Below are 16354 nucleotides of genomic sequence, written 5' to 3'. Positions count from 1 at the left end.
TTTTTTTTTTTTTTGTGAATACCTACTATATATTAGGCCCTGGGGAGACAACAGTAAATAAAAGTCCTTGCCGACATGGAGTTTATATTCCAAGGGGTGAGATAGCTATTAAATATTATATATACTATGTCAGATAGTGATTATGGCTATAAATAAAAATAAGGCAGGTTTAAGTAGGCTATCTGTCCTTATCTCTATATATCCTTTTCATTTGTGCCCAGTAAAGATTCCCTCGTGGGAGCTGGTGTGGCTTTAAATCGTTCTTTAAAAATTGGGCAAATATTCTAGTGTGGATGTACAGGTCTTATTTTACCATTTTTCTCTTGATGAACGTTCAGTTTGTTTCCAGTTTTGGCTACTGTGCTAAGTAGTCTCAATCTGGTCTCTTATTTCTGTGAGCTAAATTCCCAGGAGTGTGTTTGCTTGGTCAAAGGATATGTGTATTTTAAATCATAATAGATGTTGCCAAACTACTTTATAAGGAAGTTCAACAATTTAGATTTCTACTAGCAGCAGTTATTATAGTCAGCCTTTATTGACTGATTACACTATGCCAGGCATTGTTTTGTGCCTTTAAATTTTTTTCTCTCTCTTAATGCTCATTATTCTCCCGGTATATTCCATAACTGGAAGTATTGGAATATTCTAGGTCCTCATTTCACAGATGAATAATCTCAAGTTGTCTAAGATCACTTGGGATGAGGCTGTCAACCTACCCAGTTTAATATACTGCCTCTTGTGACCAGACATGAGAGTACCCTCTCCTCCTCCCCTAGTTTGCAATAGCTGTTATCATCCTTTTTAATGTTTTCCAGTCTAATGGCTATAAAAAGATCTTTCTAATTGCTTTAATTTGCATGTCCTTGGCTACTGTTCAGTTTGAGTGTCTCTTAATATGTTTGTTGGCCATGTGTAATTGCTCTTTTTTTAATCACCTATATCCTTTGATCATCTTTCTCTTTGGTTGTCCATTAACCCATATTCATGTCTTTTTATTTTGTTTGGTCAACTTGTGGAAGCTTTTGGAATATAATAGATGTTAATTTTTTATCCATAATCTGCTTTGGAAACTTTTTTTTTTTTAAATCTGTCAAATATATTGATTTCACTTAGGTATCTCATTGATGTATCAGTGTTTTAATTTTTTGTAAGGTCTGCCTTTTTTTTTCTTTCTTTCCCTGCTTTGGTTTTCTTTAGGATTTTTATTTTTTTGCATCTTGCATTTCTCTTTAATCCATCTGGAATTTGTTTTTAGCATATACTATGAACTAAGGACCCAATTTTTTTCTTCCAGGAATAAAAGGCACAGCATTAGGAAAATAGGCAATGATATTGTAATTGCAGTGTATGGGGACAGATGGTAGCTATACTTGTGGTGAACTCAGCATAATGTATAAACTTGTCAAATCACTATGCTGTATACCTAAACTAGTGTAATGTTGTATGTCAACTATACTCAAAAAACAAAAAACCTTAGGATCTTCGTGGTTGTCTTGATGGGACAAGGTTTTGAGTGACAGACTCCAGTAGGTAACTTTAAAGATTATAGGCTCTTTGAAGGAGAAATGGAGAAACTGAGAGAAATCATTATAAATAGCAAGAGAGAACACAGCATGGTCTTAGACAGATGTGTGGCTTCCCATGTCCCCCAGTTTCCCACAAGAATATAAGCTGTGAATAATAGTGCCCACAGGATGTAAAGATTTGGCCATTTATGAGAAGCCCTCTTTGCTCTTCTCAGGAGGATTTTATACCCTCTTTGTAGTGGAGATTCTGGCTCCCTCCTTGCTCACTAGGTGTAAATAAGTGTTGTAAAATGTCCTCAATACATTATCTAGTGATTTCTGTGAAGTTAGGTAAAGTGAAATTCACTCTCCCAGCAAGTTTGGACTATTAGCAAGTCCTGACTGAAATCATTCCTGAAGGATTCACTTTGGATTTGCACTGTATGATATGTAGTGTTGTCTTCCTGTCTAAGAATCCTGTAAGTTTTTTCATTTATTTAACTCCTGTTTTATTGTCTTCTGTAACATTTTATGTTTTTCTTCAGTTAAATCTTACTCCTTATTTTCAGCCCTAATTCTCTCATGGGTTTTGTTTCTGTCATGAACAGAATATTTCCACCTACCTCTATATCCAGGTACTATTGAAAAAAAGGTGTTTTCTTTTTGTTCATCTTATTCAGTCATATCACCAAATTCTTTGATTTTTTTTTCTTTGCCTTCATTTCCTAGGTAAACAATCACACCCCATTAACAAATAAGGATAGTTTTTAGTTTTTCAATAATTATACTACCTAAATTCATTTTTTGTACTGTAGTATCTAGAATCTCCATTGTAATGTTTTGTAATGTGATAATAGGCATGTGCTTACATTTTTAATTTTTAAAATTTTTCTCTCAGAATCTGAAGTTACTTAGTATTGTATCCTCTTGAATAAGACAAGTTTGACATGCTTTCTTCAGTTGAGTGTGTCTCATCCCATCATCTTTGTTCACACAGGATTCTTTTTAAGTCAGCAGCTGTTCAAATTTACTAACATGGTTTTTGAATTTCTCCTTTCCTCAGGACTCACTTTTATTTTGGCTAACGTACTAGTAATTCATTAAGAGTCTTCACTGGTAAACTTTTAGTCTTCTAAAAATGCCCTTATTTTGCCCTTATTTGAGCTGGATTGTCTGTTAAACTCTCTCAACTCTCAATACACTATTCATTGGCCCCTGTTTATTATTGAGGAAACATCTGTCAATCTTGTTGCTTTATGGGTATCAGTTGTTTTTTGGTAGTTAGGAATTTATGGTATTTTCCAGTTTCAGTGCAGTGTTTCTACATATGGATTTATTTTGATTGCTCAGGTTGGCCCTGGAGATACATTTTTAATTTGACTTATTTTTTTTACTATTGGAAAATTATGGTCATTATCTCTGAATATTGCTTCCTTCTCTGAACTTTTGTTAGAAATATTTTTGGGATTTATAATTCATAATAAACTTATATAAATTTATAATTTATAATTTCTGTCTTTGTCTATTTGTGCTGCATTCTAGAGGACTTTCTCAAATACACCTTCCAATCAGTTAAACCTTTTTATTGAATATTATTGAGATTTCTCCTGTTTGAGTTTATTTCAGAAACTGTATTTTAAAATTTTTATATTTCATATTGGATCTTCATAGCTTGCCTTGTTCCATTTCTGCCTATTTTTGACTCATACCTTCTTGTTTTTTTTTTATGGCTATATCCATAAAAGTATCTTTTTTAAGTTCAGTTCATCTGCCCATTGTAAGTTAACCTTTGTTTTGAATTTCCATTTATAGATTCCACATGTCTGTCTTAAGTAGGAGGTTCTTACTGTATTGCTTATTGTGGCCACTCACCTCTCACTCTCTAGCAGTTTTGTATTTTCTTCCACTGGGCCATCTACTCAGGACTTCCATTACAATCCAAGCTTGAGATTGGCAGTTTGTACTTTTGCTCTAAAGAGATTTTCTTTTCTTTTTTTTTTTTTTTTATTATTATATTATGTTAGTCACCATACAGTACATCCCCGGATTCCGATGCAAAGTTCGATGCTTCATTAGTTCCGTATAACACCCAGTGCACCATGCAATACGTACCCTCCTTACTACCCATCACCAGTCTATCCCATTCCCCCACCCCCTCCCCTCTGAAGTCTTCAGTTTGCTTCTCATAGTCCATAGTCTCTCATGTTTCATTCCCCCTTCTGATTACCCCCCTTTTCTTTATCCCTTTCTTCCCCTACCGATCATCCTAGTTCTTATGTTCCATAGATGAGAGAAATCATATGATAATTGTCTTTCTCTGCTTGACTTATTTCACTTAGCATTATCTCCTCCAGTGCCGTCCATGTTGCAGCAAATGTTGAGAATTCGTTCTTTGATAGCTGAGTAATATTCCATTGTATATATGGACCACAGCTTCTTAATCCAGTCATCTGTTGAAGGGAATCTTGGCTCCTTCCACGATTTAGCTATTGTGGACAATGCTGCTATGAACATTAGGGTGCATATGGCCCTTCTTAAAGAGATTTTCTTATTATTGTGGATCCATTTACTGAGTGGAAGACCTTGCTTTTTTCACTGTCGAGGTGTTCAATCTATGCTCCTCTGCTTTCCTAAATAATATTTTTGGTAGCAATACCTTCTTCAGCGTCCTATCCTGGAGTACAAGCCCCATGCTAGCCTCTGCTTCCAGGCAGTGAGCCCGATCTGGGTACTTGATCTCCGTGTCACACTAACCCACAGCTGAACTCTTGACTATTACTTTCTCTTCTGGAGCTTTAGAAGTCTGTGGCTCAGCCTGCCTACCTATCACTTGTTTGTATTTGTTTCATTTTTGATCCTCAGGGTACTTGTCTTTGTGTATGTATGTGTGTGTGTGTGTGTAAGGGTGGGCTATAGCTTTTACATTTTTTTCCTTTTGTATTTTTGCTCTTTTTTTTTTTTTTTTTTTTAAAGATTTTATTTACTTGACAGAGTACAAGCAGGGGGAGTGGCAGGCAGAGAGAGGGAGAGAAGCAGACTCTCCACTGAGCAGGGAACCTGATGTGGGGCTCCATCCCAGGACCCTGGGATCATGACCTGAGCCAAAGGCGGATGCTTACCTGGCTGAACCACCCAGGCACCCCTGTATTTATGCTCTTGATGGTCTTGTTACTTTGTTTTGGAGCAGGAACTCTTAGGTTATAGCGTTGGCCCCAAGACTTAAATTTCTGATGATTTGTTTTTTCTTTTAATATTTGTTATCTGGTATGATACAGTCCATTGGTTTTCAACAAATCTAAATTCCTTAGTGCTTAGGTGGAAATTGTGTTGAATCTGTTATTTCTTAAAATAATTCTGATCTTTCCTCTATAATTTAGAGATACTCCAGTTATACCAAAATTTTTATTGTAGCACAAAATTTGTAAGTCAGTGCTTTTCTTTAAAGCAATTTTTAGGAATCAGGGAAGATCAGAGGCCAGACAACTTTGATCTCCTCCCCCCCACCCACCCAACACACACTTTAAATTTATTGATTGTTAAGGAGGCTCCATGCCCAGTGTGGAGCCCTACTTGGGGCTTGAACTCACGACCCTGAGATCAAGACCTGATCTATGACTGAGCCACCTAGGTGCCCTGCTTTCCCAGATTTTTTAATTTAGCAGAAAATGCAACATAAGGAAGCACATAGGACATGAAATACTAGAGGAACCACCTCCAAATCTCTGAATCCTTCTGTTTTGTTGATAAGGTACTTACTTGCCTTATTTATTTTTAGGACCTTTGTTCTCAAGAGCCCTGCTGTATCTAAATATGAAGTAAGGTCTTTCAGGTGAAATGTTAATATGTATCAGGCATCTTTTAATTGCAAGTGACAGAAACTTGATAACAACTAGCTTAATCAAAACAGTATTTTTTCTTCTATAGTGGGGAATGATGCATTGATCTGATCTCAAGGGATGGCCAGATTCTGGGACTCATCCTGTTGAAAGAGTCCATCTGTTTCTTTGACTTTTCTCTCTGTGTTGGAGTCATTCTTTCCCACTTGAGGAAACTTTCCACATTAGTTCAGAAATAGCTGAGAGGTATGAGGGGATAGCTACAGGCAACTTCAGGTTGAACTCTTTTTCAAAGATTTTTATGTGTAAGAGAGAATGCATGCGCTCGCACAAGCAGAGGGAGCAGCAGGTAGAGGGAGAAGCAGGCTTCTTGCTGAACAAGGAGCCTGATGGGGGACTTGATCCCAGGACCCTGGGATCATGACCTGAGCCAAAGCCATATGCTTAACCGACTGAGCCACCTAGGCATCCCCCAAAAAAAACCAAACTCTTAAGGAAAAAAAAAAAATGCTCCTCCCTTCTCCTGGTTTTTGAAGATAAAATCCCAGGAAAAGACCTTGATTGGCCTAATTTTATGTCACATGCTTGTCTTTGCACAGACCACCCTAGCCTAGGGCCTCAGGTCCTATCCATATGCATTTAGGTGGATTCTTGGGTACTGTGACTGGTATTCCCACTGAATTCAAGGTACATCATTAGAGGGTAATCCTCTAACCAGAAGAGAGGAAGACGGGTCACCAAACAAAAACAGATGCTGTCTCTATAATATTATATCTATCTATCTATCTATATCTATATATAATATTATATCTATATCTATATATCTATATATAATATTATATCTATCTATATCTATATCTATATCTATTATAGATATAGANAGCATTTTCTCCAGGATAAAAATATAGAGGAGATAAAAACCGCACTTCTCTGTTTCAGTGTGTTTTAATAGTCCCAGACTGTTGTGGAAGTTAGGTTATAATTTTAACTAGAAATATGAATTTTATTTAGCTGTCTGTGTTGACAAAAGTTGCCAGTTGTGGAATTGTAAGAATTTCGAACAAATTTAAGGGAAACAACAGTTTTAGATCCTTAATCATTCTTTCATCTCACCACTCCCTACGCTAAAAATTTGAGGAGCTACTTACTATCAGTTCTTAGTGATCTTTAGGGAGACTTGCAGTATCATTTTCAAGCCAGTGGAATTCTGGGATTGGTGGACACTCATATTCCCCAGTACCAGGAAAACCTGCAAAGAAGTCATCTCCAGTCCCTGATATACTTTCAGTTTCTTTCTCATCCTTTTCTTGTTCTTAACCCTGTTGTCTGTTTATGTCCTGGCCTGAACTCCCTACTTTTAGCCCTTCTACTCTGCTTGCACAGTGAGCACACTTTTTTATATGCCCAGCTGTTTTCATGCGTGTCCCCTCTCCCTTTGTCTTACACGAAACTTTGCTTTCCCTCCAAACCTGAGTGTTGGGGGCAGACTTCTTTAGGGGACCGTCCCTACCCCCCCTCCCCCGCCAGCTTGCCGGGAAGGTGGGTAAAGGGATTCGACTTCAGACTGTTGTTCTGTCCCTTTCATGTCCTCTGTTCTGCACTGGCTGGCTGGTGGCCTGCAGCATTCTGTCTGCAGCTTGTTTTCTCTCCAGACCTCCACATCTGCCTCTGTCTTTGACACCTAGATTATCTACTCCCTCTCTACTTCATTTCTTTTGCCATCAGCAATCTCAGGATCTATACCTTCCTTCAGATTCCCTGGTCATAGTTGCTTGTGGCCACCATCTTTCTTCCATAAACCCACTTTCCACCTTAGACCTCAATTCCTGGGTATGTTGAATCTTGTTTGTATTTTGAATGCCTTGTTGGTATTTGAAACAGCTTTGTGCTGACTGTATTCCTGTCTCCTTGTGCTCTTGAATTTCTTCATAAATCTGCTCTCTGATGCCACTTATCCGCCAATCGCTTGGCCCTTTAGCCTAGACTCAATAGTCAGTTGTTTCAAAACTATCCTCTTTATGTGCCTTCCTTTATCCAGGCTGCTGTAGGTGATAAGAGCCTCAGTGCGATTTAACCCCTGCTTACAAGGAGTTTCTAGGCCAGTAATATTCCACTTACACCCAGATTCACTGTGTCTAGATTATGCCTTATTCTCTGTAAAAGTAGTTCCCATAACATTTTATGTATTTTTTTTTTTTTTTTTTTTTTTTTTTTTTTTTTTTTTTTTTTTTTTTTTTTTTTTTTATATATGTATTTTAACTGTATTTTACTTTTTATTTTACAGACAGAAAGAGTTTACTTTCGGGTTTTCTTACCTAAGGGGAGCAAAGAGAAGAGCAAACCAATGTTCTTTTGCCACCGATGGAGCATTGGAAAGGTCATAGACTTTGCAGCTTCTTTAACCAGTCTTAAAAATGATAATAACAAATTAACAGCTAAGGTAACAACTGGTTATAATTTTTCTCTAAAAGCTTTAGGATACTGTGTACCAGCATGTTTGTTTATTACAGTATAATTTATTTCCCTTAACAGAAATTAAGGTTATGTCACATTACTTCAGGAGAAGCCTTACCCTTGGATCATACTTTGGAAACCTGGATTGCTAAGGAGAATTGTCCTTTATATAATGGTGGAAATATTATCTTGGAATATCTTAATGATGAAGAACAATTTTTAAAAAATGTTGATTCTTATTTGGAATAGTCTTTTAAGGATTCAACCCAGAAATGATTAAGGAAAATTTTATGTTAAGTCAATTTCTTTTACTACAAATACTATATATTTTATTATTTTTAAAAGTTGNACTACAAATACTATATATTTTATTATTTTTAAAAGTTGCTTTTTGGGGCACCTGGGTGGCACAGCGGTTAAGTGTCTGCCTTCGGCTCAGGGCGTGATCCCGGCGTTATGGGATTGAGCCCCATATCAGGCTCCTCCGCCATGAGCCTGCTTCTTCCTCTCCCACTCCCCCTGCTTGTGTTCCCTCTCTCACTGGCTGTCTCTATCTCTGTCGCATAAATAAATAAAATCTTAAGTTAAAAAGCAACTTTTTTTTTTTTTATTTCCATTAGGTCATAATTTACATTATCAGTTTTCTATTAAATTGAATTTGAATTTTTGTGTGTTAAACTATGAATGGACATTCAATTATTAGCAAATTCATACCTTTAGCTTTTATTAGGTTGTGCTTAGTAACAACAGAAAAGGTGTATTTCATTTAGTTAATGTCAGCTGTTGTGACTCTGCAGCATATCCTCTTTACTCTAGGATCTAAGCTGAAGGAATGACTCCTGTTTGGGACATTGCTACTTCTAAGGGAGGGGAAGAAAGAGATGGCTTTTAACATGTATCACTTGGCCAAGTCTTGCATCATGAAGCCAGGATATATAGCCTTAACTATATATCCAGATGTATAAACTGATGTGTGTGCATGAGTCATAGAAACTTGGGAGACCATCTCATTCACTCTTCTAAGTTTTTAGATGAGGAATCTCAGGCCTAGGAAGAGGAAACAATTTTCTTGGTGTTCTCTAACTGCATTGGGGCATATCTCTCTGATAAAGGTCCTCCTGCAGTAGGATTTACCTTTTTTGTGTAAATGTATTACAAATGAGAGTAAGATGAGGTAGCACAACTTCATTACAGTATCTTTATATATTTACATATATAAAAGCAAAATACATACCAAAAAGGAACTATATTTTACCAGCACATCAAAGTGAATACTTCTGACTGATCTATTTCATTGGTACTCATCAAAGTATTACCATATAGAAAAAATAGAAATGATTTGTTCTTTTTCCCTTTTTGTTCTTTTTGGGGAAGGCTTTGTCCCTTTTCTATTTTATTTGTCATAGACACGTATAGTGGCTTTACGTATAGTTAAATAAAGGAATTAAACTCAATGTTCATCTCATATTTTCATGCAAGGAATGGAGATAACTTGTGACTTTTGTCAGCTATTTGTTTATTTATTAAGGTAATTATTTGAGTACCTACTAAATCTAAGAATTTGATTGTAATTGCCATGGTGGATATAATGAGATATATGCATACTTATAATTATAATACAGAGCTGTGTAGCAAGTGCCAAATGAGTAGATAGACAGTAAATATAGATGTTCCAGTGGTTCTTTCTTCAGAAACTACAAGGCCAGAAGTAGAAATAATCCTTAAATATATTTGCAGATACCAGAAAGTTTTAATACAGACCTTAGCATCTGTCATAATTACTTACATATAGTAGGTGATCAACACATGCCTCATGAATTGAATTTAAGTTAAATATACCAGGAAAAACAGCAATGGGGGTTGAGAAGAGGGGAGGTAAGACCGGCAGAAATTGAGTTACACCCAGGGAGAATGAAGAAGAGGTCATGTCCGTGATTAAGAAAACACAAAGCAGCATGGAGGAAAAGACTCATGTCAACAGGCAAAGCAGGGGTAAGTTAGATCAGGTCCCAGATAGTGTAGCAAACTAATCTAGAAGAGACACACAGGTACCAGCATCCTCAGAGACTGTAGGGACCAGAGGTTCCAGCATGAGCAGTCACCTAGAGAACAAGATCGTGGGTAAGAAAGTCTCTCCAGCTTCTCATTTCTAAACTACTCTGAAATCAGTTTTCTCAGGGTTTCTTTTAGGGCTTTCAGTTGAGTATGCTTAATGAAATTTTAGGGTTTGACTGTCCCCACCCAACCCTAGTATCTTTCTACCTGCTTGCAGACAACTAGAATTCTAAGTAGAAACCCAAAAATGCAGGGGTGGGGAGTGGGGAACGTGTTACATTTAGATAAGTATTTATAATATCACTATGATATAAACCTTAGTTTAAATGTAATCAGCCAGTAAATACATGTGAATGATAAGAGTATCAGTTTTTCCCCAGATTTGTCAAGTTTTATTCCTGGCTGTTATCAGGTAAGGAAAGGAGAAAGCTTGGAGAATGTGAGGAAAGGGAAAGGTTGTTGATAGAAAGCAGAACAAAATTTATATACTTAATACCCTTGACCTGGGCAACAAAAATTACGATTTGAGATATTTAGTCATACAAGTGTAAAGATAGTTTTGGGTTCATAAAGTTTTTGTTTTATATCTATTTTGTTTTGTCATTGTAATCTAGGCAAGTTCCCTGGGAATTTAACTGAGGTACTGCAGAAACATTAGTTCCATTCCCTATATTCAACATTGGTGCAGTGTGTCATGTTTCTCCTAATGTGGTACATGGAAACAAGAGGTATGAAATACAGAATCTATTGCATTTGTAAGATTAGCCTATATAAATGGAATATTTATTAAAACCTAAAAAATGTCCAGTAAAAATCAGTTTTACAATTTCTTGTCAAAAAGGGGGCAAAGATTTTATCAAAAATACTTGATGATACATAACCATCAGAGTTGCATTTGATACAGATTTTGTCATGATTACATCAAGGATCTCCTGAAATGGTTATATGTTTGGAGACTACTGGATCTATAGGCTCAGTAGTAGACAGTTGTAGTAGTTTTTTCCATTTTTAAATTCTTTTTTATTTTTGGCTTAGCACCAGAACTCCCTCCTCTTGTTTGGGAAATACAAAGAGTCTGTGGGTTGGAGTCCAAAAAAGCCTGGTATTTTCCTTATTCCTCATAAGACAAAGGCATGTGACCCAAGGTGGGTTAACTGAATGTCCTTGTCCCTAGCTATGAATAGGACATAGTGTTATAGGAAGGAGTAAGAGATTAGAATTAGTGCCAGTGGCCTTCCTGTGCCCTACTGTGTTGCCATCCAAGTGTCCAGGAATGGTGTCCCTGTAACTAGGTTGTACCTTTGGCCATGGATCCAGCCATCTGCTTTCCCTAGGTTTCCAAGCTTATTTGGTAATCATCCTGGAATTTTTTTTTTTTTTACTACTTAAGGACCTCAAAAACAGTTTGTTTTTGCCTGATAACAATCACTCTTTAGAGTTGTAGGAAAAATATTATCAGCCTATAAGGCTGATATGAGGACTACAGTTTTTAAGTAGGGGCTCGAACTCACAACTCCAAGATCAAGACCTGAGCTGAGAACAAGAGTCCAATGCTAAACTGAGCCACCCAGGTACCCCTGAGCACTGTAGTTTAAGTGATAAGAGGCTACCTGACTAAGCTCCAAGAGGGCAGAGACCATGTCTGAATTGATTACTATTGTATACCCAGCTCCTAGCTCAGTTTCCCAGCAAGCATGTTCAGTAAATATTTTGATTTTGACTTGAATGAATAAAATAGTAATACCCATTTATAGGCCTCCTCAATATCTATCTTAGATTTTTGGATGTGACTGCTTTCAGTGTGGGTTTTCCTTAGGAAGAAAGAGAATTAGGAAAATGGTCACTAAGGTTTTAAATTCAGGTAAATGGGAGGCTGTTTTTTCATTAGCAGAAATGAGAAGTCCAGAGGAAAGAGATTAGGTTTCTGCTATGGCTTTTACATTTTCATAACTACAGGTTAAACAAGTTGTGTTACTCACTAGATAGCTTCGTATTTTGAAAAGGATGGTGGACTTTGGTAGAGCAAAAACAACTTACCTAACGACCTCAGACTGTCACTTGAACCTTTGTGCAGAATTTTCTTTAGTTTTTTTTTAATGGCTTTGCATATGTGATTTATTTCAACTTTCAAAACGATTAGCAAACTTGTTATTGCCCTGCTTTTGTCATTTGTGATGCTGGGAGAAGCAAGGAAGTCATCTCTCAGTGTTCTGAATATAGAAAAGACTAAATGCTATTTTTCATAAAGATTGAAGAAACTGTCATTGTAAGATCAAGTTATGGAGATGATTGGCCAAACTCCAGCTATCTCTTCTTGCAATTAGAAGATCTTAAACTGCTGCAAGTGGTGAATATGACAAAAACCTTATCAGAAACCTTGTGACAGATGAAGATGGACAAATTTGACTGTTCAACTATGGGATTCTGAAGGTAGGCAAGATTCAAGAAATAATGTTAAAGTGCTTAAAGAAAAGACTGTCTTTTCAAGGCATCAATGCATATTGATTGGAATATCCTAAATGCTTATTCTACTGATGTGCATTTGGTTGTAGTATTGATTTGCAGGTGTTTCAAAGAGCGTGAAAGAGAACTTTGCCAATAATTCTTGGGGGCAACTACACAATTTTTTTTATGCCATTTTATGGATTTCTTTTGACACAGATTTTGGCATCACAGGAGGCACAGCATAGGGTTTTGGATTTGTGATGACCTGCACATGCCCTGGGGGAGCGAGGTCTATTTCTTCGTTCTGCCTCTAGAAGGAGGTATCTATCATTTGGTCCTTTAGATAACTTGCACTTTAGTGTTATTGGTACTGATACTGATATTCACCAACTTTTTTTTTTTTTTAAAGATTTAATTTATTTGACAGAGAATACAAGCAGGGAGAAGTGGCAGACGGAGATGGAGAAGCAGGCTTCCCTCTGAGCAGACCCTGAGATCCCAGGATCAATCCCAGATCCTGAGATCATGACTCACGCCGCAGACAGACACTTAACCAACTGAGCCACCCAGGCGCCCCGATGTTTGCCAATTCTTACTTGTACAATGGGATGTTTGACATTTTATATTCCTGTTTCTAAAATTATATATACCTTTTTAAAAAAAATTATATATACCTTTTTATACTTATAATCAGTTGGAATAGTCGTCAAGTGTAGAATACTTGAAAAAGCAAACTTCTTGGAGAGAATAATTAGAATTCTGGGTTTTAATGCCTGTAGGGATTTATTTGACTTTCAGAATGTTTCTAAAAATAGTTAACCTAGAGGTACCTTTATTGGGTGTCTTAGTTCCTGCTCTGGGTTTGTTGTTTCGGTACTCCTTTGCTGAAACTTCTGTGCTGCCTCTTCCTGTTTGTAAACTTTTTGCTATCAAAAGTGGGATACTCATTCCTTAGCCCTTGCTATTATTCAGCTTTTTTTACAGTCCAAGACCGACTTAGCTTCTGTGGCTCCTTTTACAGTGGTCATGTGTTCTGGATTGTGAAATGTTACTGTTCCTTTCTGTTCTATAAGGCTAAGAAAAGATGTATCCTTATCATAGAAGATAAAAGGAAAAAGAAATCCCTAACAATTAAAGCACTACTGAATTCCTACTCTGGATGAGATACTGTGGGAGATTCAAAGAATATCTAAAATGATGCCTGTTTTCAATACACTTATGATCTGATTGAAAACCTGACACTAGGGGAGTGCTAAGCACCCCATGAGTAGTACAGATAGTTAAATGTGCGGAAATTCAGAGGAAGGAGAGCACTTTTCAACTGTGTTAGTTTGGAAATGTTTTATAGAGTTGAATTTGAATATGACACTTTATTATAGTCTCTTAAACAGGAAAGAGCAATAAATAATCCTTTGGTGATTGTGATATATCCCAAGTATTTATGGAAGGGCTCTCCATTTAATAGGCAGTCAGTAAATGCTCACATAGAGAATGAATATGTAAATTCCTACTTCTCTCATTGGCTCATCAGAATCAATGTCTTTTTTTTTTTTAATGTCTTAAATGTAGCCTCTCTGCTCTCATACCTGTACTTCCTCTTGTCTTGCACATGTGTCGCTAAGGATATTACCATTTATCCTGAAACAGTATCATCTCTTTCCCCTTTTCTCCTTTCTTCATCCTTTCCTTTATAGTCCAGTTATTTCCTATAGGAAATTTCCTATAATATCTTTTCATCAATCTCTTCATTCCCAGTAATACCACTTTTTTTTTGCCCTATATTATTGCTTCCCTAAACCTTTAACTTGCTTTTGTCCCTTCTGTCCACTGTCCAGTCACAGTCAGATTAATCTTCCTAAAATCTAACTTTGATTTTGTATCTTCCCTGCTGCAAGCTTTTTTGCCTTTTGAATAAAGTCTGTATTCCTTCTTTATTACACCGTACTATCAGACTTCATTCTCACTTTCCAGTTTTATCTCCGCTCCCACTTCTTTACACACAGCCTTTGCTCCATTCAAACTGGATGATTTGGTATCTCATGAATATGCCTTTGTTCATGCTGTTCCTACAACCAGAGGAGCAGGCCTTGTCTTTATCTAAATTCTGATGACTCCTGCAGACCTGGCGCAAGTATCAGCCTTGCCATGAAGCTTTTGCTAATCCCACTTAGCAAACTGTAAGTGAAATTTTCTCTAAATTCTCACAATTTTTTTATATTTCATATTTAGCCAGCTTGGCTTGTTTCATAACTGTTTGTGTTCCTGTCATATTCTATTTTGCTATAAATCCTTGAACATGAGAACTACAACCAAAATATATATATAATATTATAAACTATTAATTTTGATACTCCCACACTTCCTATGTGCTTACTCAAATAAAGGGCTGACGCACAGACTAGGTCCCAAAGGAATAGTGTGCTTGTTCTATACCACCTTTGAATGTTCAGTGGCAATTTTAGTATCTAGTTTGAGTTTGCACTCTTCTCCAAAGATAGTATGGGCATCAATAATGAGAAATCTCTCGAAATAATTCTGCTTTCCACGTTTTCTTACCTGGTAGTTGTAGGCAAATGAATCTTCCTATAGTCCAGTTTCCTTGTCTAAAAAAATGGAGATAATAATGTGAATTCTATCAAATTGTTAGGGGGAATTGTCAGCCGAGAAAAGGAGGTGAAAGTGAACAAGAAACAAGGCCTTTTATTTGGGGCCTCCGAATTGCAATTCAGAGAGCACAAATTGTGTTAGCAACCAGAAAAGTGTCCCACTCGTGGGGAAGAGAAGAGGTTATTCTGAGAAAGAAGAATTGGGGTAATTACATGATTTTGATAAAGAGAGAAAAATAAAACCCTGTTAATTGGTGCTAAGCAGTTGAGCTGCTTTTGATTACTTTAATTGGTGCTATCAAATGAAACTAATCTTTCTATGTTTTAGTTAACTATTCTGTCTTCATAAAGTTACCGACAGTTTTATGGTCCTGATGCCAATTGTTCTGTTTAGCAACTCCTTGTAAAACAGTTGCCGCTTTTGGTCCAGTTCAGGAATTCACTTGTTAGAAAGGAAAATGAAGCTTCCAAATGGCGTCTCACATTCAGAAATTTTATGTAATTACACAGAATTAAATGAGATCATACTTACAATGTACTTACTTAGAATAGTACCTAGCACATAGTACATGGTCAGTGTTAGCTGCTGCTATTTTATCATAGGTTAAACTTTTGACCCTGAAATATCTATTGGTTTGAAGTATGAATCTGATAACTCTGTATGGAGCCTAAAACTTTGAACATTTTCCTATCAGTGATATTCACCCATAGTACTAGGGAATTTTTGTTTACTTTGCCAGCTAATAGGACAACTAGGGTTCTCTTTTTCTAATTTCACCAAACCCAGTATATGAATATCAAGATTTATAAAAGACCTGGTTTGGCATGGTGGTAGATGGTTATTATTCACTTTATAAAATGATAATTGCCTGCATGGAATATTTTACTGACTCCTTAAAACAGAAATCTCCACCTAGGAGTTTATAGTTAAGCTTATACAAATTTAACTTATATTTTCATGAACATTTTTTTTTAAAGATTTTATTTATTTGAGAGAGAGACAGAGATAGCGAAGGAGATAGAGCACAAGCAGGGAGGAGAGGGAGAAGCGGGCTTCCCGAGGAGCGGGGAGCCCAGTGCGGGGCTCAATGTCAGGTCCCTGGCATCATGACCTGAGCTAGAGGCAGATTCTTAACCGACTGAGCCACCCATGTGCCCCTGATCATACTTTATTGATTGGGAGACAAATTGCCTTTCTAGTTACATTTTATAATAAAGAAATCACTTAAGTAGAGTTAACAAGATACCCACGATTTCTGGGAAAGGAATCATCACAGTGGTCCCTCTTTATTCAAATACAAGACAATTGGGTGCTTACTATTCCTGCAGATGTGTGACTTTAGCACTTTGTGGCTTCATAAAGGAACCTCTTCCCCCATACCACCCCCTCTTTGTATAGTCAGGTGTCTGGGAAAGTATCAAGGGCATTGGATCTCACCTCTTTTCTCCTTTG

General features: G+C 36.8%; 1 protein-coding gene across 3 annotated transcripts in view; it reads left to right on the top strand.

Annotated features, from left to right (window-relative positions):
* Positions 1–15916, top strand: part of ZFAND1 (zinc finger AN1-type containing 1) — a 32451-nt gene extending 16535 nt beyond the window's left edge. The window contains exons 7-10 of one of the 3 annotated variants that reach the window (XM_034668245.1): positions 7626–7781; positions 10465–10578; positions 12099–12280; positions 12512–15916. In XM_034668245.1, the coding sequence (XP_034524136.1) occupies positions 7626–7781; positions 10465–10485 (177 nt within the window). In that variant the 3' untranslated portion in view covers positions 10486–10578; positions 12099–12280; positions 12512–15916. Of the gene's footprint in view, positions 1–7625; positions 7782–7873; positions 8132–8170; positions 8243–10464; positions 10579–12098; positions 12281–12511 lie in introns of those variants that run through there. The other 2 variants (XM_034668244.1, XM_034668243.1) reach the window with 2 other exon arrangements.
* The last annotated feature ends 438 nt before the right edge of the window (positions 15917–16354 follow it).

The sequence above is a fragment of the Ailuropoda melanoleuca genome, chromosome 9 (genome assembly GCF_002007445.2).
Source record: "Ailuropoda melanoleuca isolate Jingjing chromosome 9, ASM200744v2, whole genome shotgun sequence".
NCBI classification, from domain to species: Eukaryota; Metazoa; Chordata; class Mammalia; order Carnivora; family Ursidae; genus Ailuropoda; species Ailuropoda melanoleuca.
The sequence above is the reverse complement of the archived record's forward strand: the minus strand, read 5'-3'. Positions and strand labels throughout refer to the sequence as shown.